The following is a 19008-nucleotide window of genomic DNA, read 5'->3' as shown; positions in this document are numbered from 1 at the left end:
TTATACTTCCCAACAGTTTTTGAAGTTGCTGTACTCAGTATATCTATTCCTGTAAAGGCATTCTCAAATGTAATTTTCTTTTTGAAGCAGACATGGACTGAACGTGCACTCTGCTGCTTTTATGGATCATAGAAATGCAAAGGTTTGGGTAGAACAGACCTTTGTAGAAATGTTGTCCTTATAACAGAACTGAGAATGAAGGCAAATGGAGATGCAATGGCCGGTCATTATACTGAAATCAAAACTAGACACACTCTATGTGCCCTCTAGAAAGATACACCCAGAGTATTATGTGAAACACGCTTTGGAGTTTAAGTTTCTGGATTGAAAAACAAAATGTGTACAATTACTAAACTGTTCAGCAGTGTGTTGTTTGTAAGCACGCTAGATTTAAGTGCAATTTAAATAATGTAAAGCAGATACAATCCAGAAATACTGGAAGTTAAAAAAAAAATTGGTTGTATGTTAACGGCTCGAGTTGACACTTCTATTCTACATGCAACAGAGCACTTTAAAATTAAAAATGAAGAAACTCACTGGGATGAAGAAGGAATTAATCAAAACAGAAGCTTCTGCCACACCGCCCAGAGAAGGACCTTTCTTAAAATAGCATTTAGATGTCTTTAGGGAGGGCCTGTCTAAAAGCGACACTTCTTGCTCCATATCTTCCTGACTTGATGTTCAACCTTAGTTTATGATTTATAAACATTACAGTATGAATAATATACAGTTACTGGCTGCATGAAACTATTAATCTTCCTCTGGTTAAACAAGACAACACCATATGCCAAAGAACGATGCAATGTAAGAATTAAGGAAGGCAGCTGGGATTTTAATTACTGACAACTGTCTATAATTAAGACATTTGTTTTTAATGTAACAGCCAAAGCTTGCTATTCAGAAATATATACATTTTTGTACTCCTGTAATGGCAAGATCCAAAATGTTCTTATTTCTTTTCTGGCAATTTGCCTTTGCGCTTTCCTTCAATAGGGGCACTCAGTCTGTAAGAGGAGTATACTAGCCTGTGTGTGTATGTGTGTGTGTGTGTGTGTGTGTGTGTGTGTGTGTGTGTGTGTGTGTGTGTGTGTGTGTGTGTGTGTGTGTCGTGAGTTAATTTGATTTATCTGCATAATTAAAAAGAATAGCTAGGGATTTAGGTAGGTAGGCAGATTGATAATCTTCCCTTTATAATATTACTATTGCTTTATTGAAATTGCTTTTCATAGTTTCTTAACATTTATTTAGAGCAGACCATATTATTCTATAGCAGTTGTCCGTGAATTGTTTCTAAGTAAGCAACACCATGTATTTTTCTTAAAATATATAAGACATTCAGCCTTGATGCCACATTTCCATCCACATCATTAAACTAATCATATAATGTGTCTTTACTGTGTTTTACTGTGGTTTTTACCATTCTTCAGCACATTCTGTTGTTTGCCATACCTGGCTGTGCTTCACCATACCCCCACTACACTCTGACTATGCGTTTGCTAAAGTTTGCTATGTATTTGCTAAGGTATACTTTAGTAAACTCTTACAAGAGATATACAGTACAGGTTATTCCTGGGGAAATAGTGCTGAGAATCTCTGTTGGCTTTAAGACTTTTTAGCTTCATTTTCTGTTTTGTCCTTCAGGCTGTGACTGTCGACTTCTGGTCTTCATCCTTTTGGTCTATATACTATTCTATTATTCTATTATTCCTGTCGACACAGCCGACAGTGAGGTAAATACTCGATGGTCACAGTTGATTCAATGTGGCAGGTCCCTTCTGTTTGTAATGCACATTGTAGCTTTATTGCACCAGGAACATCTGCACTCCCTAATGTTAAAACACAACTTGTATGGTAAATTGCCTTTGCCTTCTGTTCATTCTAATTAGGTGTACAGTAGAGCTGTACAGTAGGTGTACAATAAGAAGCATATTGTCCACAACAGCAGATTAATTTTAGACATCAGTGAGGATTTTCAGCAGTCAAGAATATATTTTCTTAATCAAAAACAAACTGCTCAATATGGGTCTTACAAAATAAAGTTTCCTGTGTGTGGTATATATATATATATATATATATATATATATATATATATATATATATATATATACATTATAGAAATGAAAATAATGTACAGTTTCTATCGCGCTTGTCTTTTCAGCACCCTGGAGAGCAGCTAGAAGTGAGCACATTAGAAACTTAGGGGTAGATGTACTAAAGTGTTGCTTTTGTCGCAATCGTTGCAAAGCACATACAAACCAATCGGAAGAGTAGAGTGAAATTTACTGAACAAATGCAACGCTGTTAGCAACATTTTAATTAATGCTTTGCAGCCGCAGTTCTTATTTGCGCTTTAGCCTGGGTGGAGATAATGAGGGATAAAAAATATAGCAATGAGATGGACTAAAGCTGTGGGCAATTGCGACACTTACAATTGCATCAATTTGTTAAGAACTTTTGAAAGCATGTTTTAAACATGCTGACATTTCCCAGCCCGCTTTTTCTCGTCTGTTGCCAGTTGTGTTCAACGTATTTTTGAGTTCAAGTACTTCATTTTCACTAAAGTCAGGGTGAACTTACAAGCCTTGAAAACAAATTTCAGCCCAATGTAGAGAGACTAAAAAGTCAGCTCCCAACAAGGCTATCAGTGGTTGCTTTCCCTCAGTTTCATGGTATGTTATTCATCCTTTATGGAAACCACTATTTCAGAATAAGCAGGTACATGTGGAGCTGTTTGGGTGAAATTAAAGAACATAGAAGGGTAGAATCTGTGTTCCCAGTTATGGAAAAGGGGGGGGGGGGGTCAAAGTTATATAAAACATCAACAGAAGTAGAGTGCCATTGTTGCATTTTACACTAGTGGACATAATTATTCTGTAAATGGTCTAAACTAGTAGTCCAATATGTTAGAAGAGAGTGTGAACTTTAATCTGCCTGGAAATTGGGTGGCGCAGGGAAGAGGCAGAGCAGCTCCTGGTGGGCAGCCCTTGGTGGGTCACGGCGCAAGTAAGCTACGGCTTGAGGCGCCCCCTGCCGGTGGAGGTGGTGGAGTCAGAGGCAGCTCCTGCTGCTCTCCCCTGCCGGTGGAGGTGGCGGAGGCATAGGCAGCTCCTGCTGCTACGGCGCCTGCTGGTGGAGGTGGCGGAGGCAGAGCAGCTCCTGCTGCTCTGAAGGCCCTGCCGGTGGGGTTGGCGGAGGCAGAGGCAGCTCCTGCTTCTCTACTCCTGCCGGTGGAGGTGGTAGAGGCATGTAAATATATGATAATTGAAGCCTTACTTCTAATAAGTGAACATTATTTAAATTTAAAAAATGCGATGAATGAAAAACCGAACTACAGGACAGGAATTGTCTGATTATTCTCTGTTAATTGTGATTTATTCTCTATTCTGTAAAAAAAATACTTTTTTTTTTTTTTTTTTTACTGAAATCGCTATCATTTAAAATATGTTTAATGTTCATACATCACACGGACCATTACAGCTAAATATGAATAGTCTTCCAATGCAGCTATTCTATCTTAATTAATAAAATATCATTTGAACCACTTTCTCTTACATTTGGTTGACAGTAAGGCTGTGTTTTACCATCTACTATCTGTAACTATTGTTGGGTGGGTTGAATTTGAGGTCCAATGGCTGAATGCATAATTTCACCTGCCTATAATAAACCCCACAGCCAATCAGGTAGAGCAGTCCTTATTCCACATTTCTCCAAATGGAAACATACATTTCAAGTGGCCCAAGGGACCCGAATGTTACCAAAACACACAATTAACAACCATTGCTATGGACATTACTGCTTAATTGAAATCCACACCAAGAGTGGGATTGCTTTGATTTATACATTCAGTTTGATGCTCCAGGATTGACACAGTTAGTGTCATACTTTACTGTACTGCATTCAATATCATTTAAAACGACACTGTTTGTCAATGACAGGCTGTCAGAAATTCAGCAAAATTGTCAGATTATGTTGTTGAAGAGTAGTTTGACGGATGCCTAAATGTTTACATAAATTCAATAGTAAAAAGAAGCTGGTGCCTTAGTGATGAATAAATATGTAAATGGTCTTCATTCTTTCTCTTTTCAGTGGATTTAGTGGGTGGTTTAATTTGATAACCCCCCCCCCCCTGCTAAATTCTTTATATCCCCTTCTGAGCACAGTTATCGGGCCTATTAACCCTAGCAATGACCAATCATTCATGCTTCAATACCCAGGTTTCCAAGACGACCCCAGTAGATCAGCACATAGCTGGTGTTCCTTCTCCTCAGGATTTAATAGTATGGCTGAAGAGACAAGCAGCACCCGAATGAAATTTGAAGTGTAGGTTTTGTTCTTGAGGCTTTCTCATGAATACTGCTTAATGTATACCTATAATTCCTGTGATATGGATGATTTTAAACATAGAAAATGCAGTATGTTTGTCAGGGGTTTGGCTATAGTTGAATGACCCCTTTCTTTCTGTAAAACATAGCTTAAGCAACACACAGGGGAATGTCTTGCAGTTACTTCTGTTTTTAGTTTTGACACAACATAGCCTGCAACTCTCAGTGCAAGTCAGTACAGAAGATTGTAAATGTAAATGTGAGAAGAGGGAGTGTCTGACAATGCCAGGTTATGTTGATTGGTGATGATGTCATTCTTCTATTTTTGTTTTCCTTGTTTTACTTTTGACAGGAAGCTGATATGAAGTTGTTTGTGTTCAAGTAATCTGAAGACAACGTCTATCGTCTACAGATTTTGTAAGTACATGTGTGATTATTATTATTATTATTGTTATAAAATATGTCATTAATAAGAGCTTGAAATTATGTATTGTTATGTTTGTGATTACCGTATTGGTTGTTTAATCCTTTGTGTGATCTTCGCTTTCTTTCAATTGGAATTCTAGAACTAGAATTTGGAGTTATGAATTATAAAAAAAAAAAAAAAAACTCTGTCTAAACTGTATCAAATTTAACCCCTGCATGTATTTACAGTGGTTTTCTGTACTTTGCAAAATATAGGTGTTGTCACAAAATGACAACTACCATGATGACTACCAGGTTTGAATAGAAGAATGACACTGAACAGATTCATTCAGCCTCTTTATCAAATGTAGGGATAGCTGTCATTTTCGTCTTACAAATAAGACAAAGAAGTGTGAACCCTAACCTGAATATATATATGTGTGTGTGTGTGTGTGTGTGTGTGTGTGTGTGTGTGTGTGTGTGTGTGTGTGTATATATATATATATATATATATATATATATATATATATTAAAAGCCTGTTTTTTGATTAATTCCTTTACAACACCTTACTTAGTTCTTCAAATAATCCTTTTTCTTGCTGTTTTAGATTCCATTGAGTGTTTAGAAATGGCTCTGATTACAGATTACAGACTAGAGAGATCACTAACTTATTCATAAATGTAGCAGAATAATTTTGGTAAAACCCAACTGGAAGCATATAAAAAAAAAAAACTATTATCCAAGGTTTCAGGCTCTACCATTTGTAATTTATGAAAGAAAATATACAGGAGGAAAAGGTCTAGTGCTATTTATGTATTTATTTACTTTACCTTACATACTGCAGTTAAACTGCATTTTGATCCTGTGTTCAAGCACCACACTTTAATTGACCACCCCCCAATTAGAATACTGCATACTACAAAGTGCAGTAAAAAATACCTTCCCTGCTCCATTCCACAACAATGCTCCAGAAGCTTTATATTTTAAAACCAGTAGCAATCACTGTCAAGTGCTTCTTGTCAGGAAAGAAGAGATGCATTTCCAGTAAACATTTACACAGTGTTCCTGTGCTACTACTTGTTGAACGGTATACATTCCACAGTACAGGGAACAAGGAAATGCTCTCTGAATTCCATGCTACAGTGGTTCTGCAAGTACAGTATGGCCTTTTTATTGGTGTCATTGCACTTTTGTCTACATTTACCTAAATTTCATTAACAGCCTCGGTCACCAATAGGTGATATGTTGACATAGAAAAGTAGGAATAGTGATTATCAAGAAGATATCTTGAATACTTTGAAAAATATGACCTCTCAAACATGGCACCTTTTCAGTGTCCAATCATGGGCACCCTTAAAGGCCCACAACTTAAAAAAAACACTTCTAGTTACTTCCATATGCGATATCAGATGAATGTAAGGGTGAGGTGGGGACCACTGGTCCATGTGTCATGGAATTACCCAGTTATAATGTATACACTATAACTAAAATACTCTGCTGCTTTCCAGCAACCAGTATGTTGCAGCTAAATTTTATAATCCCTGGAAAATATGTTAACTCTTTGCGGTCCTATGTCGGACCAGGGCCGACATTACAATTTCCCCTTTCCGGTCCGATGTCAGACCCTGTCCGACATCATCAAAAAGACATCAAGCACAGGTCTCTAGTTGTTTTTTCTCCTGAAAAAACAGAGAAAACCTTTCATTGGCCGAGTGAGAACGACAGGAGCCGAATGAGTCTGAACAAAAAAGGGGCGTATCTAAGCAATACACATAGCCCCTGCACCACAGAGATAACACGGACACAAACAAAAGAGATAACTGCTTCCGCATCCAGCACTCAAAGAATATCACAGACATTTGCAGAGTAATAAAATAGTGATCACATCGCATTATTGAGGAGTTTGGTGATAAAATGAGTGATCAGGAGAGGATTTATCAGTATGCACGACTATGAAGAGGTATGTGAAAAATACAGTGAACAAGGGGTAGGGCTTGGCTGGAGATGCATTACAGATATCCTTTTGCTGTGCAGGGCCTTTTAAACCTGTTTTACTCTGAAAAAAAAAATGTAAGCAGAGCATGGAAAATAAACAGCGCGTGTGAAAATAAATTGGACCTGACGCGCCCGACAAGCGCTGAATAAATGGGCCGCTAAGGGTTAAATACATAAACATAAACTTGAAACACATCAACATGTTTTTAAATAGTTTAAACAGACCTGTAAGGTTGTTTTTTTTTTTTACATGCCAATAATTATGTTATAATTTGGTAGCAGTCTCCTATGTATAAGACAACCAAAACTTGAACAGCTCTTTGTCGCTAGGCCTGACAGTCACTTGATGGATCTAATCCTTTCCTGTTAAATGGGGTTGGTTTTGTTCTGATTTTTTGACATCCTCCTGTGGTGCTGAGCTTAAGGTACTATAGAGACAAACCTTTGGAAGAAGACCAGTTTAATATTTTAAGCTAAGTTACTTTGCAGCAGTGATTAATGGGGTATTCTGTTCATTTTTAATCATACTCGTTGCTAGAAACTTTACATATTTTAAGGAGTGAAGAAAGAGATAAAGCTGCCTTTATCTAAACAAACAGGTCAGTATAATGCACTCTTATCAAAGTCACTACAATGCAGTAGCTGGAGCTGAAGGTGGAAATCATTATTTTATTGCCTTAGAGCAAAGTGAGCCTTCACAAGCTATGTTGTATCTAATTAGATTTTGTGTTTCTTAATGAGTGCACGCTGACTCATGTCTAATCAAAGGCAAGCCTTGGGTTATGTTTACTATGGACCAATTGTTTCAACAAACACTATTATGCCCAATCCTGTATAATGCACTCATATTATATGCAGAAGATGAACTGTATACAATCAATAGCTTAAAAAAAAAAAAAAAAGTTTAACAGTGGTTCATTATTTAAAAGTTTTTTTTCTGTTACTAGGGCAAAAGTTCAGGAGCAAAGAACCATTTGACCACAAGATATTATTTTGAGTTAATGTTCTACGTTTCATTATACAAATCATATTTACACTTCTGTGTGTGGAAAAAGTTCTCTGCAAAAATTGCACGTATATGTTTTTTTCTTTTTTTTTTTAGGTGGTTCATAGAGATGTTTTTCAGTGAACATGTCATCTTGTATAGAAGCACTTTCATATATATTTTTGTTTGTGTTGTTATTGTAATTTTAGTCTTTACTGTGCTCCTTATTTTAAGTAAGCTGCTCAAAAATAATTCCTCACAGCCAAGGAGCCATCTGAAGGGAAAGATTTGATGAAAGTACCAGCTGTTACATTTCATTAGAATGAGGTTTTGTGAAATTTCAAGGATGAATTAGTTGTCTGGTGATACAGTAATTGAACATGCAAAATCAAGTGCGGGGCTGTTTGATAATAGATTGCTAAATGGAAAGCCTGCAGACTTATTGCAAAAGGTAGCAGATTTTAGCAGTACAAATTGAAGTTTTATTTATTTTTTTGTCTGTATGCTACTGTTAGGAATGTGTTGCTATATCGTACTGGGACCTGTCCATTCTGCTACAAACTCACTTTTTTTTTTTTTACATTTATTCTTCAACTGATTTTTATTCATATTGAAAATCCCTAAACTAGGCTATTTAACTTACGTGAAGGTTTGTTTTTAAGAGTTTAATAATAGAAAGTGGAACATCCATTGCTATTGTGTTGCTAGGCAATCAGCTGCAAAAAAATAAATAAATAAATAAATGAAACTTGGAGTCTTAAAACTTTTATGTTTGTCTCTAGACACTAGAGAATTGAAACTGGACTTAATCCATTGTAGCTAGGGAGATAAATTGATAAAGTTTTCACATTATGTTAAGGTATTCCTCTCTCTCTTTAGAGGTGAACTACTGTGTTTGTTACGATGTGGATTACACTTTTGGGTAACAACCCTAAAAAGAGCCTTTTGCATTAAAAAAATGGTAGGGAGCTTTTTAGATAAGGCCTGTATTTTCTATCCCTCATAAGAGGTGAACATTGTGTGCATCTGAAAAATGCCATCCCTTGACCTGGTTCTTATACTCCCATCAATGCATTAGCCCCACTCAAGTTCTAAAAGCATACTTTTCATCCCACATCTCCAAGCAGCTAGTGGGGGCCAGTTATTTAAATTGTGGTGTGCTTTTGGTTCCAGACCATTACAAATCCAAGTTCAAAAACTGAAAGGTTAATCTTCTCATTAGCAAAAGGATACCCGTTATTCTCTCCACTTTCTTGTTTTTGTAAAGACTGTTGTATTGGTTAAGGGGTGCTCTTTATTATTTTCAATTGATACAGAATTGGAGTTGTAATTTTCGTAAAAAAAAAAAAAAAAAAAATAGAAAATAGAATTAAAAAAGTATACCCCTAAGCATACCCCTCTGGATTCTCAATTTATCAGTTAGCTGACTGAATGTACTGTTACACCTTCATGAAATACCTAATTAACTTGCAGCGGCATTAGTATGTTTACTGAAGAAAAGACTTTGTAATAGTTCTGACGTGTTTAGTGTGCCCTTTTTTAAAATTGGTATGACCTATTTTGGATTTATCTTGTAGTTGCTACTGACAACATATAACGTTTGCCACTCAACAGCTCAATACTGCCTTCCTTCCATCAGCCTTCTTCTGCTGAGTCAAGCAACTCACATTTATGATCATAGTTCTACTGTCACTGTTTCCATCAGCAGCAAATGATTCAATCTGCTCTCAGAAATTTAGTCAGTCCCTGATATGAATTCAGATCGCACCAAGTCACAGAAATGACAGTAACATTTGCAGTAATTATTGCAAACAAAGACATATTACAACTGAATACATTTCTGCTGTTTCCTGAAAACGAATTAGACAATTTTAACTATAGCAGCAGGGATGGATAGTCGTTTCACCCATTCAGGTTTTACTACCAGTTTGATAAGACACAGCATATAGGTAACAAGCTCAGGTGTATCTTGTAAAACTAGGAATGGATCCAAACCGCTTGAGCAATGGGAGTGTTATTTCCCATCCCTGGCAAAGATACCAATCAATAGCGTTGTATTCTAATGAATTAAGAAACAAGCAAAAAACCAAAAAAAGATTCTCAGGTCAATAAAAGCGGGACCAGTAAAAATGTTTATAAAGCTGCAAATAAACTGTTACTCTCAGGTGAAGTCCTCAGAGTTGCTTTACTTTTGTTCACAGAAACTCCCATTCCTTGTTGTCAAAAAAAAACAAAAAAAAACTAAAGCTGCTTAATGTTAGTTTTCAAGCTAGTAACTTTTAACCTTTTTAATCAACATTTTTTGACTACTGTAGAACAAGAAAGATCTTTGATTGCAATATTTGAACTCTTGTGGGGGGAAAGCTATTGTGCTCACTATGTTTGTTCAGCTTACAGTGCTTTATAATGTTAAATGTACAAATGGAATTTCTACTTAGCGGTCTGTCCAGAATCTCGGAAAGTTCTTGCTGCAGGGTTCTTACCCTTTCTGATGAATCGCATCACTCAAGGTTCATTTAAGGTTATTATGAACAGTAAGTGAGTAAGCAAATACTGTGCATTAAAATTGTTTATTCGGTTGGAGTGTTGCTGTGTCAGTGAAAGGCAAATAGGGAAGGAAAAGCGTTTTTTGGGTTGGTTTTTTTTGCTACATAGTGGTAAATGTGACATGTTTTTTTATCAGCTTGACAATGTCTATTTGCATGAATGCGCTAAGTTATGAATAATATAAATTGTCAGTTATGAGAGCAGTCTAAGAAAGGGCCTATATATACAAATATATATTCATAGCCCAAGTCATGACTAAACAGCTTTTTTTCTGTTATATTTTGGCCATGTCATTATAATTTGCTGGGCTCAGTATACTGTACCTTGAGTTTGGAGTTTACACAAAAACGTGTCTTAAATTCTTTGTTGAGGATATAGTGGCTGTCTGCTTTATTTCTTGCCACTCGAGTCTGCATTTTATGCATTTTTTTTCAGACAGATAACGTATTTCTAATGTATAATGTATTTCTATCTATGACATTTCATCCACAGAGATCCACAACTGTGACTGGCTTTGTACGCATGTCTTTTCACTTTTATTGACCTCTTCAGACACTCATGCCATTTAAATCTAATCTCTGTCAAATGGATGGCTTTTTTTCCTCAAGATTCACTTTGTATGTGTCTTTCCTGCACTTGAATAACTATTTTTTTTTTTGTACAGCAAAGGTCACAACATTGTGAAGAAGCTGATTAAATCTGACTCACCATCTTGTTTTGGACTGCCTTTGTAAGAAGGTAAACAGCAGTGTGTGAAAATCTAGTCAGGAGATACAGCAGTTTTAAATTCTGCAAACAGGTCAAAACATTTAAAGGTTACAATTTTTAAACTGCAATGATATAACAACAGGACTTGAAAGGGCAGCTCACTTACATTCTAGAGCCAAATTTAATTCAAAAGCACATTATCAACATTGTGCCATTGTCCTGTCTCTTGAATGTCAATTTAAATAAAAACGAATATGGTGCTGTATGTCTCTATATGATACTTAAAGTTACAGGAATTAGACATACCATTACGACAAAGATTGTTTGTGTGTATTAGCCCTTAAAAACCTACTGCTGCATATGTTATTGTCTTACGAATAAGACTGTAGGCTGTAATTGGTCAATCGTGTAAGTCACACTGTTTATTTCTGTTTTTGTTTGAGTGACATTTTCTTGTGTCAAAATGAAATGTTTATAAATCAGGACACAGCAGACATTATGATTTCATTTGTTGTTAAATATTGACAAATCATAAATACGTAAGAAAAGTGTTTAGAAATAGTTAAAGCTGTGTTGTTATTTGTTTTATTCAGCCTTCTGCGTTGTTCCATACGTTAGCCTTTAACTTAATGACAGTTTTACTGTAGCTGAAACCGACTTGCTTACAACTCTTATTTCTTTGAGAGAAACACTGGTTCTGTTACTACAGAGCATCAAAGAAGGTTTTACAGAATGTGACATCTTCTGGGTTTTCAAATGGATTGCTACTAGCTAATTAAAGGAAATCAACATGGGCCCAAAGCCTTCTTAAATATGTAAAAAAAACTACATATAAGCTTTTGATCCCATTAAACCAATTGCACAATGTATTTAACCTTACATTTTGATATCTGTAATATTGGTAGCATTTTTCTGTCTAGGAAAAATGGCATTTAGAGAGACATGATAAGGCTAGATATCATACCTGACCCTTGTCCACTGAGTTTTAGGTCAGTGTCATTTCCATTCTGTTGTCAGGTTACGTTGGGTGACTATTTACAAGTGTTATGGGGTAACATTTTGAAGGTGTGTTAGTGCTGGAAAGATTACATTGATATTGTGTGGTCCAGTGGTTAAAGAAACAGGCTTTTAACTAGGAGGTCCCTGGTTCAAATCCTGGCTTAGCCACTGTCTTATTGTGTGACCTTGAGCAAGTCAGCTAACCTTCCTTGTGCTCTGTCTTTTGGATAAGATGTTGTTGTAAGTGAATCTGCAGCTGATGCATAGTTCACACACCCTAGTCTTGTATCTTGTAAAGCACTTAGTGATGGTGATACACTATGAAAGACACTATACAAAGATGATTATTATTATTAGTCTATTGTTAGACACAGACCTATTCTTATCCTGCTGGTAAGTTTAGAAACAAAAACTAAAGGTTTGACTGCTTTATAGTACAGTACTCAGTTGGTGAAGTATTTTAATTTGAAGTCTTACGCTTCTGTCCCATTATTTCTATGGATCCCTGCGGTTAATATTTCCGTTTGACAGCCCTGCTATGGATGTTGGCAGGTTGAGAGGTTTTTTAAGTAATAGCAGGCTGTCAATCCTAAATAATACATGCATGCTGAATGACAGCGAAGTGTAGTTACAGTTAAACACTTATGTTAATAACTTGGTGGATACATTTTCATTTAAGGGCTGTCAAAGTGGCTGGCTATCCAAGTGAGTTACCTTGTGTTTAGATGAACAATGCTAAAGTTGCCTGGAAAAGCACTGTGTAAAATTATATGACCTATAGTTTAAGTCTGGCTATATCAGCCAATCGGTAGTCAAACGATTTGTCTCCCCAGGAAATGGCGCCACTGTGTGGTGTGCAGCCGCGGAGGAGTGCTGAATGGCATCGTAGCTGTTTCATTTGGCCATATCGGAGCCTTGTGATTCCTGTGACATACTGGTATTACCAAAAGAAAAAAACAAATACATGCATACATAAATTTCTACACTGCTGTGCAAAAGTCTTAGACATGTTGTATTTTTCTACTCTGATGCATTATAAGCATTACTCAAAGTATCCACTAGTGTTTTATACTATTATAACAACCTTGACTTGCATAAAGAAGGAAAAACATTCAGTGAAATAGCTTGCATCACTCGATTTTCAAGGTGTGGTATCCGAAGCATAATCAACAAGTACAGAGAAACATTGTCTGTAATTGACATACCCAGGACTGGAAGACCCAAAAGATGTCTAACAAGGATGAGATAATATCCTTAAGAAACAGAAGGAAGGCAAGCATTGAATTGACAACAGAAATGGCAAAAGGCACAGGTGTCATCGTCCATCAAGTCAACAGTGCAAAGGTCACTCATGAAATCAGTACTTAAAGGATGTGTTGCAGTAAGAATACCTCTGTTAAGAAAGGGACAATTCTTCCCCTTCATTGTCTGATTTTAATGGTGTTCTTGTACCTGTGCTGTGGACACGGAAGACGGTCAAGACAACAGGGTAAGTTGCTGAACAGAAGAAAGAATAAGATAAGGAAAGGTATATATATATATATATATATATATATATATATATATATATATATATATATATATATATAATATCCTATATATATATATATATGATTATATCGTATTATATATAGATATATTCGTATAATATAATTGGAACTGCACCTCTTATGTGTGCATCAGACTTTCGGGAAAAATGCAACATGTCTTAAGACTTTTGCAAGGCAGTGTACATACATACATACTGTACATTCATACATGTATACATACAATCAGGATAATAAAAACAAAATGAACCCATCCTTTTCTTTTACATGGTGTAGTTATAGACTTACTGTGTTGCCACAAATAACACATTTAAACAATCAATTCAGATTAAGACATAGTTTAAATTTTTCTCAAAAAAATGCACTCATTTATTTTAGTATTTCTATATACTGGTACTGTGTAACTGCTGTCTATTATTCTCCCCATTGTTATGCAGCGTTGAGCATGACCTACTTTTCTTGCCTGCCATGACATAGATATAATAAAAACCTTTTGAGTTCCAGAAACTCAACAACTGACTATAGTTTTTACAATTTGATAATTGGGAACAATTGTTACACCTGGAATCCCACCTTAACTTGAGTCTTCACTGTACAATGAGCTCAGATGAATTCCCCAGCACACCACACAGACCACACAGACATGCCTTTAAAGGTGAGTGGTTTGGGTAGTGGTGACTGCTGGTACAGCTATCTGAACACATGCATTAGCTGAATCAGACCAAGAACAGTTTAATACTTAAGAAATATGTTTTCCAAAAAAAAAAAAAAAATGTCCAAAAAGAAGTGATGGTTTAATGTATGGGCTAATTAATTTTGTTAAAAAAATAAAAATAGAAAAATAAAAAATTCTGAAAACACAAAAACTTAAATATTTAAGAATGAATGGAATATCTAATCAGCTTTCTGACTCTATTAGTTACCCAACAGAACATATGCCAATTGAAAATGTGTCAGATAACATCAGCATTCTTGGCTCTTCAAGTCAGAGCTATAATGTATTATTCAGAAGCTGGGATTAAGCTCTGGAAATGAGGCGGTGATAATTCTCTTTCATTAAAATTATTTCAATCTTTCACTTGGACATGTATTGCTGTAAAGGATGAGATCTTAAATTCTTATGATAGGATAATATGAAAAGTCCAGTTGAAGCTGGTTGCATCTCCTGCCATCTGAACCTGAGGAATTATATTTGACCGTTTGCATGTGTTTCTGAGGATTAAAAGGGTCTTGTCCTTCACGTACTTTAAGTGTATCAGTTTCTGTAGTAGGGAAGAATGTATTAGTTTTATAGCAGAGCTATTTATTCAATTACCTTCATTTTCTGTTTGTTGTGGAGATCAACATCTTTACTGTCAAGGTTGCTGCATTAGCTCAGCATTTTCTGGGAGAAACAGGGATATTTATATTAAATATTTGGTTCTCGGTATGATATTCTGGCAGCATCCTCCTAAGCCTCCTTCACCAGTAAAGAATGTCATTTTTTCCCCCTCAACTGGCAGAATGAAAGAAAACCAATGAACGGTAATACTTCCAAACAGTGGCTGCCAATTCACATGTTCACAATGCACTCTCTCTATTAAAAGAAGCTAATCATCTATTTCAGTAAACATTCTTAAGGATAGACCTGTAATGGCTGAGAACTGAGATGGAAGGTTGCCACCGTGTGGCTAACCCCAAATATATGATACTTGAAGCCTGAGGAGCACTCACTTGGGTAAGCCTTTGGATACAGTAATTTGAATCATAATGTAGCTGAAATCTGAGCCCCTCTTTACCTTTGAGAGCTCCTTACTTTTGGTACACTTGTTGACAGCTAAATAAACATCTAGCCACTTAGTTGCATCTGACTCTGTTACACAAAGGTTTCAAGCACACTGTATGTTTGCTTATTTTCTTCTTATCAAAAAAAAGAAAGGAAATTAATAGGTGTGAGTGCAAGAGAAAATGTGTTTCAAACACTGATTCTGCCTTTTTTGGGAGAATATATAATGGCTTTTTTATCTGTTTGTTTCTGTTTTTGTACAGTTTAGTATGTTCTGCCTGAAATAGACTGGATACCCCATTTATATGATCTAACTGTTCTGCATTATGACCCCAGTCATGTTCACACATTTCTGCCAGAAAATTACAGTAAAATTGAGTAGTTGTATCATTCTTAAGATTACAGTGTTTATGCGTTTATTCTGTATTCTGTGTCATTAAAAAAAAAAAAAAAAAAAAAAAAAAAATTATAGTGGCATTCTCAAACAATCCTGCACGTGCTGTCAAGTCACCCACTGACACATATTTCATTTCACGTTCAAGCGTGTTGAGGCTGTTACCTGTCAGAATACATGGCAAGGCTTTCAATAGCCCATTGTCATAGGAACAATCTTTTTTTTGGTGAGGTGTTTCATGAAGAAGTGAAATACATTGGGAATGATGTCACATTTTTGCAGCATGACTGTCGTCAAACCAAATGTAATTAAACAAGGGAACCAATTTCCACTCAGCAGTAGTCTAAAGTAAAGCTATGATTTTTTTCTTGGTAAATTTTATTTCAGGGCTTGTTTTTTGTGATGTGGGTAATCAAATTAGGATCAAGAGGTGGAGGATCAAATGCCCTCTGCAGCATCTTTTTATTTGCCTCTGTCAGTTTTTATTGTTCAAGTGATTTTGTGAGCTCTTCTGAATTACTTACATACGTATGCTAAATTACAAATCCAGTCCAATATTAACTCCCAGAATAAAAACTGACAATCAATCGAGAATGTACATATGCTGTCAACAGTAAAGTTCTAATCACATTGAATGTTCCTGATAGTCGCCACTTAATAACACAAATGATACTTCGGTGATATAAAACCTAAAATAATTTTCAAATGGAGGTAGTGCAAAAAATTAGTTAAAATAGTTTTTCTTTCTTCTTTTTTCCAAAACCCTTTTTTTCCCCCTGCAAAGTGATACTATCTGTATCGTTTTTTCTTTGCGCTCATTCTCTAACAGCTTGATTCAGCCAGAAAATCTGAATATGCCCCGAAGTCCAACGTCAAGTGAAGATGAGATGGCACAGAGCTTTTCCGACTCTTCAATGGAATCAGAATCTGACAGCGCCAAAGAAGAAACCATCTATGAGACTATAAAAGCCACCACTGAGAAGCCAGTTAACAGAATGGAAGACATACAGAACAACACTCTGGTCATCCGCATTATCATGCCTGATCTACAGCAGACGGTAAGAGTGTGATATTTAAAGGAACAGTTAGCAGGTCCAAAAGCAAGCTTTGTACTGATAGGGCAAATAAACCGGTGTCTACTGTATGCGCATGGTTAGAAAAGAAGCAGGTCAGAGGCTAGCTTTTTAAAATACCTTCACATTTTATAGGAGAGTAAGGTTGAGGGAGGTTTTTGAGTACCCATATTTGCCACAATAATATTTTAATATCATTCTAAAACCTGTTTCTAAAATCATTTTAGTCAAAAAGAGGGTTCATAATAAGTTAATAAGTATTACTGTGGGCATTTTTAAGTTTAAATGTGTTAATTACATTTTAAAATAATGTCACAAAACTATAAATAAATCATTTATTTTAATTTTTTTACTTGTGTTTTATTGTGTAACACATTTACACAGATGCTGTAATTGTAACTAAAGTATCCTAACATCTGCAGTGAATAATTTTTCTCCAAGGTCACATCTAGAAAGTGTTGGTGAAGGAGAGGTTTGCCTCATAGAGTAGCTCAAGATTGGTGTTCCTGTCACATGCAGGTGCATCTGCATACATTGTAAACTGTGTCCTTAACTTTATGTAGATCTATCTCTGTTTAGTTAAATGGAATAGTCCCCAGGATATTTGAGCATGCCCATCACGATTAGCTAATTTCAAAAAGGGTTACATCTTGAACCGTATTCAATTTATTTATTACACATGCTGATTGCCAACTAATGCATCTGGCATTGACAAATAAACAGCGTTACTTGATATATTGGTGTAGAAAGGCCAGCTGCACAGCTGAACATTATGGAACCGGATGATGAATGTTTGAAAAGATTAGCATCTGATTATTTTCAAATTGTTTTTAAACACTCACACAGCCATGCATTCTCACATTTATAATTATTCAAAACTAAGTGGTTTTTCAGTGGTTTATGTATAGTGTTGTCACTCACAGCTGCCTAGATTATGTTTGCAACTTAATATTGTGTGTAATCTGTCAGTAGCAGTTAGCAGGGAAATGAGAGAGAAATGTAAACTGATATATTGAGAGTAAATAAGTTCCCACAGACACAGAAACATTGTGCCAGTCCATATTTTTTCAACTTTCCAACCTAAAACCGTATCTCACACAACTCGACATTGTGTAAAAGGATTGTGATTGGGTTGGTTACACTGAAACATCAGTGAATCAGCAGATGACAATGGGGTTTCTAATTCAAAGTTATACAGTGACATCGACGTGTAAACATTTCTGTAACCTAAGCAAAGGATAGACCTCATACCCAGTCTGTAAGTGTCTGCGTGGCCTTTGTTGTGTGCCTTAACTGGACTGCCAAGGCTAATGTAGTTCTCCCTGTGGGTCCTGGCCAAGATTGACAACAGCACGATTCACATTGCATTCATATGACAGCTTACATTTTCAACAAAGTGTAAGACACAGGAGAGTTTTTGAATAGCAACTAATGTATTACTGAACAATAAACAACACTTCAAGTTTCAGTGCTTAACTGTTCTTAACACAGAGATGCAGTAAATGATATGGATTAAATACACCACTTGTCTTCTATGAAATATTACAGTATAATGTTAAAACATTACAGTGTTTGCCAACTGTAAAACTAAAATACAAAGAACCTTAAAGCTGTACTTTTGTGTGCTCCTTCACCATACTGTACATCATTTCAATTAACCGTGCAACACTGCAGCTAAATGGGTTTCACAGTACATCGGTTGCAAGTAAAATGTTCTACATTTTTACGTATGTGTTAGGGAACACTAATTGTTTAATTATGTAATTAAATCATATGGTTAATGCATCATTTCATGACAGAGTTTCTGCTTATTCAAGTGAAAATACTGTTTAATAGGCAGTTTTTCAGGTGAAAAATAGACTGAACAGAAATCTGGCAAACACATTACCACCTGTTCCAATCAAACTATCCCGGAAAAACCGGTGTATTAGCCACAACAGTGTTCAAACAGGTTTTAGCAATAGAAAAATCAAATCTATGCACTGGCTTTCCTATGCAGTCTTCCAGGTTTTAAGTGCACCTCATAATTGTGGGAGCAACATAAGATCAGTGCTGACAGATAAGTACCTGCAGTACAGGAGTTGTAGAACATGCAAATACATGCAAGTACAGACATGCAGTGGGTTATTTACGAATGCATCTGGATATTGAGTGCGCAAATAGCCCACCCGAGGCTCCCCCTTTTAAATATTTTTTGTTCAGGTAAAATATTGACCTTTAATTTTGCTTGTAATTCATTTATGTCAAGATGCAAGTAATTCTTGCAA

General features: G+C 36.0%; 1 protein-coding gene across 1 annotated transcript in view; it reads left to right on the top strand.

The window, feature by feature from the left end:
• The first annotated feature begins 4664 nt into the window (after positions 1-4664).
• LOC121295037 (SH3 and multiple ankyrin repeat domains protein 2-like) overlaps positions 4665-19008 on the top strand; it is a 116482-nt gene continuing 102138 nt past the window's right edge. Inside the window, exons 1-2 of the mRNA XM_041219324.1 lie at positions 4665-4739; positions 16498-16726. Coding sequence (XP_041075258.1) covers positions 16523-16726 — 204 coding nt within the window. The 5' untranslated portion in view covers positions 4665-4739; positions 16498-16522. The remainder of the gene's footprint in view (positions 4740-16497; positions 16727-19008) is intronic.

The sequence above is a fragment of the Polyodon spathula genome, chromosome 19, assembly GCF_017654505.1.
Source record: "Polyodon spathula isolate WHYD16114869_AA chromosome 19, ASM1765450v1, whole genome shotgun sequence".
NCBI classification, from domain to species: domain Eukaryota; kingdom Metazoa; phylum Chordata; class Actinopteri; order Acipenseriformes; family Polyodontidae; genus Polyodon; species Polyodon spathula.
This window is presented reverse-complemented; position numbering and strand designations above follow the sequence as displayed.